The sequence below is a fragment of the Penaeus monodon genome, chromosome 29 (genome assembly GCF_015228065.2).
Source record: "Penaeus monodon isolate SGIC_2016 chromosome 29, NSTDA_Pmon_1, whole genome shotgun sequence".
NCBI classification, from domain to species: Eukaryota; Metazoa; Arthropoda; class Malacostraca; order Decapoda; family Penaeidae; genus Penaeus; species Penaeus monodon.
Window position 1 is genome coordinate 26,417,998 of NC_051414.1, and position 388 is coordinate 26,418,385.

Sequence of the window (388 nt, forward strand, 5' to 3'; positions counted from 1 at the left end):
TTACTATATTATGGATATAATATACTCACTTCTTCCTGACATGTGCTGTCTTGGGCGTGTCGTTCGAGATATTTCTTTTTTGAGAATCTCTTCCCACAAAAAGGACATCGCATGATATTATGGTCGCATTCTACTACAATCTTGAAAATGGAAACTTATTAGGGATAGCTATGGAGGCTGATATCAAAGAACACAAATACCGTGAAGTAACATGAGCATAATGGGCTCTAATCCTTATTACCACCATTATTACAAGCGCAAGTCATACGGTATTTATATTTACCTCTTCCCTTTGGTCATTGTTGTTGGTCCGTGCGTCCTTTGTCTGTGAAGAGAAAATCGTAAGTTCTTATTAATATCAATAAATTTTATTTTCAATTATGGAATT

The 388-nt window shown here is 35.1% G+C and overlaps 1 protein-coding gene across 3 annotated transcripts in view; it reads right to left on the reverse strand.

The window, feature by feature from the left end:
- LOC119592092 (caspase-2-like) overlaps nucleotides 1-388 on the reverse strand; it is a 6,614-nt gene that overhangs the window by 2,397 nt on the left and 3,829 nt on the right. For all 3 annotated transcript variants that reach the window (XM_037940912.1, XM_037940910.1, XM_037940911.1), the window contains 2 exons: nucleotides 284-325; nucleotides 30-140 (listed from right to left, as the gene is read on the reverse strand). In XM_037940912.1, coding sequence (XP_037796840.1) covers nucleotides 30-140; nucleotides 284-325 — 153 coding nt within the window. The remainder of the gene's footprint in view (nucleotides 1-29; nucleotides 141-283; nucleotides 326-388) is intronic.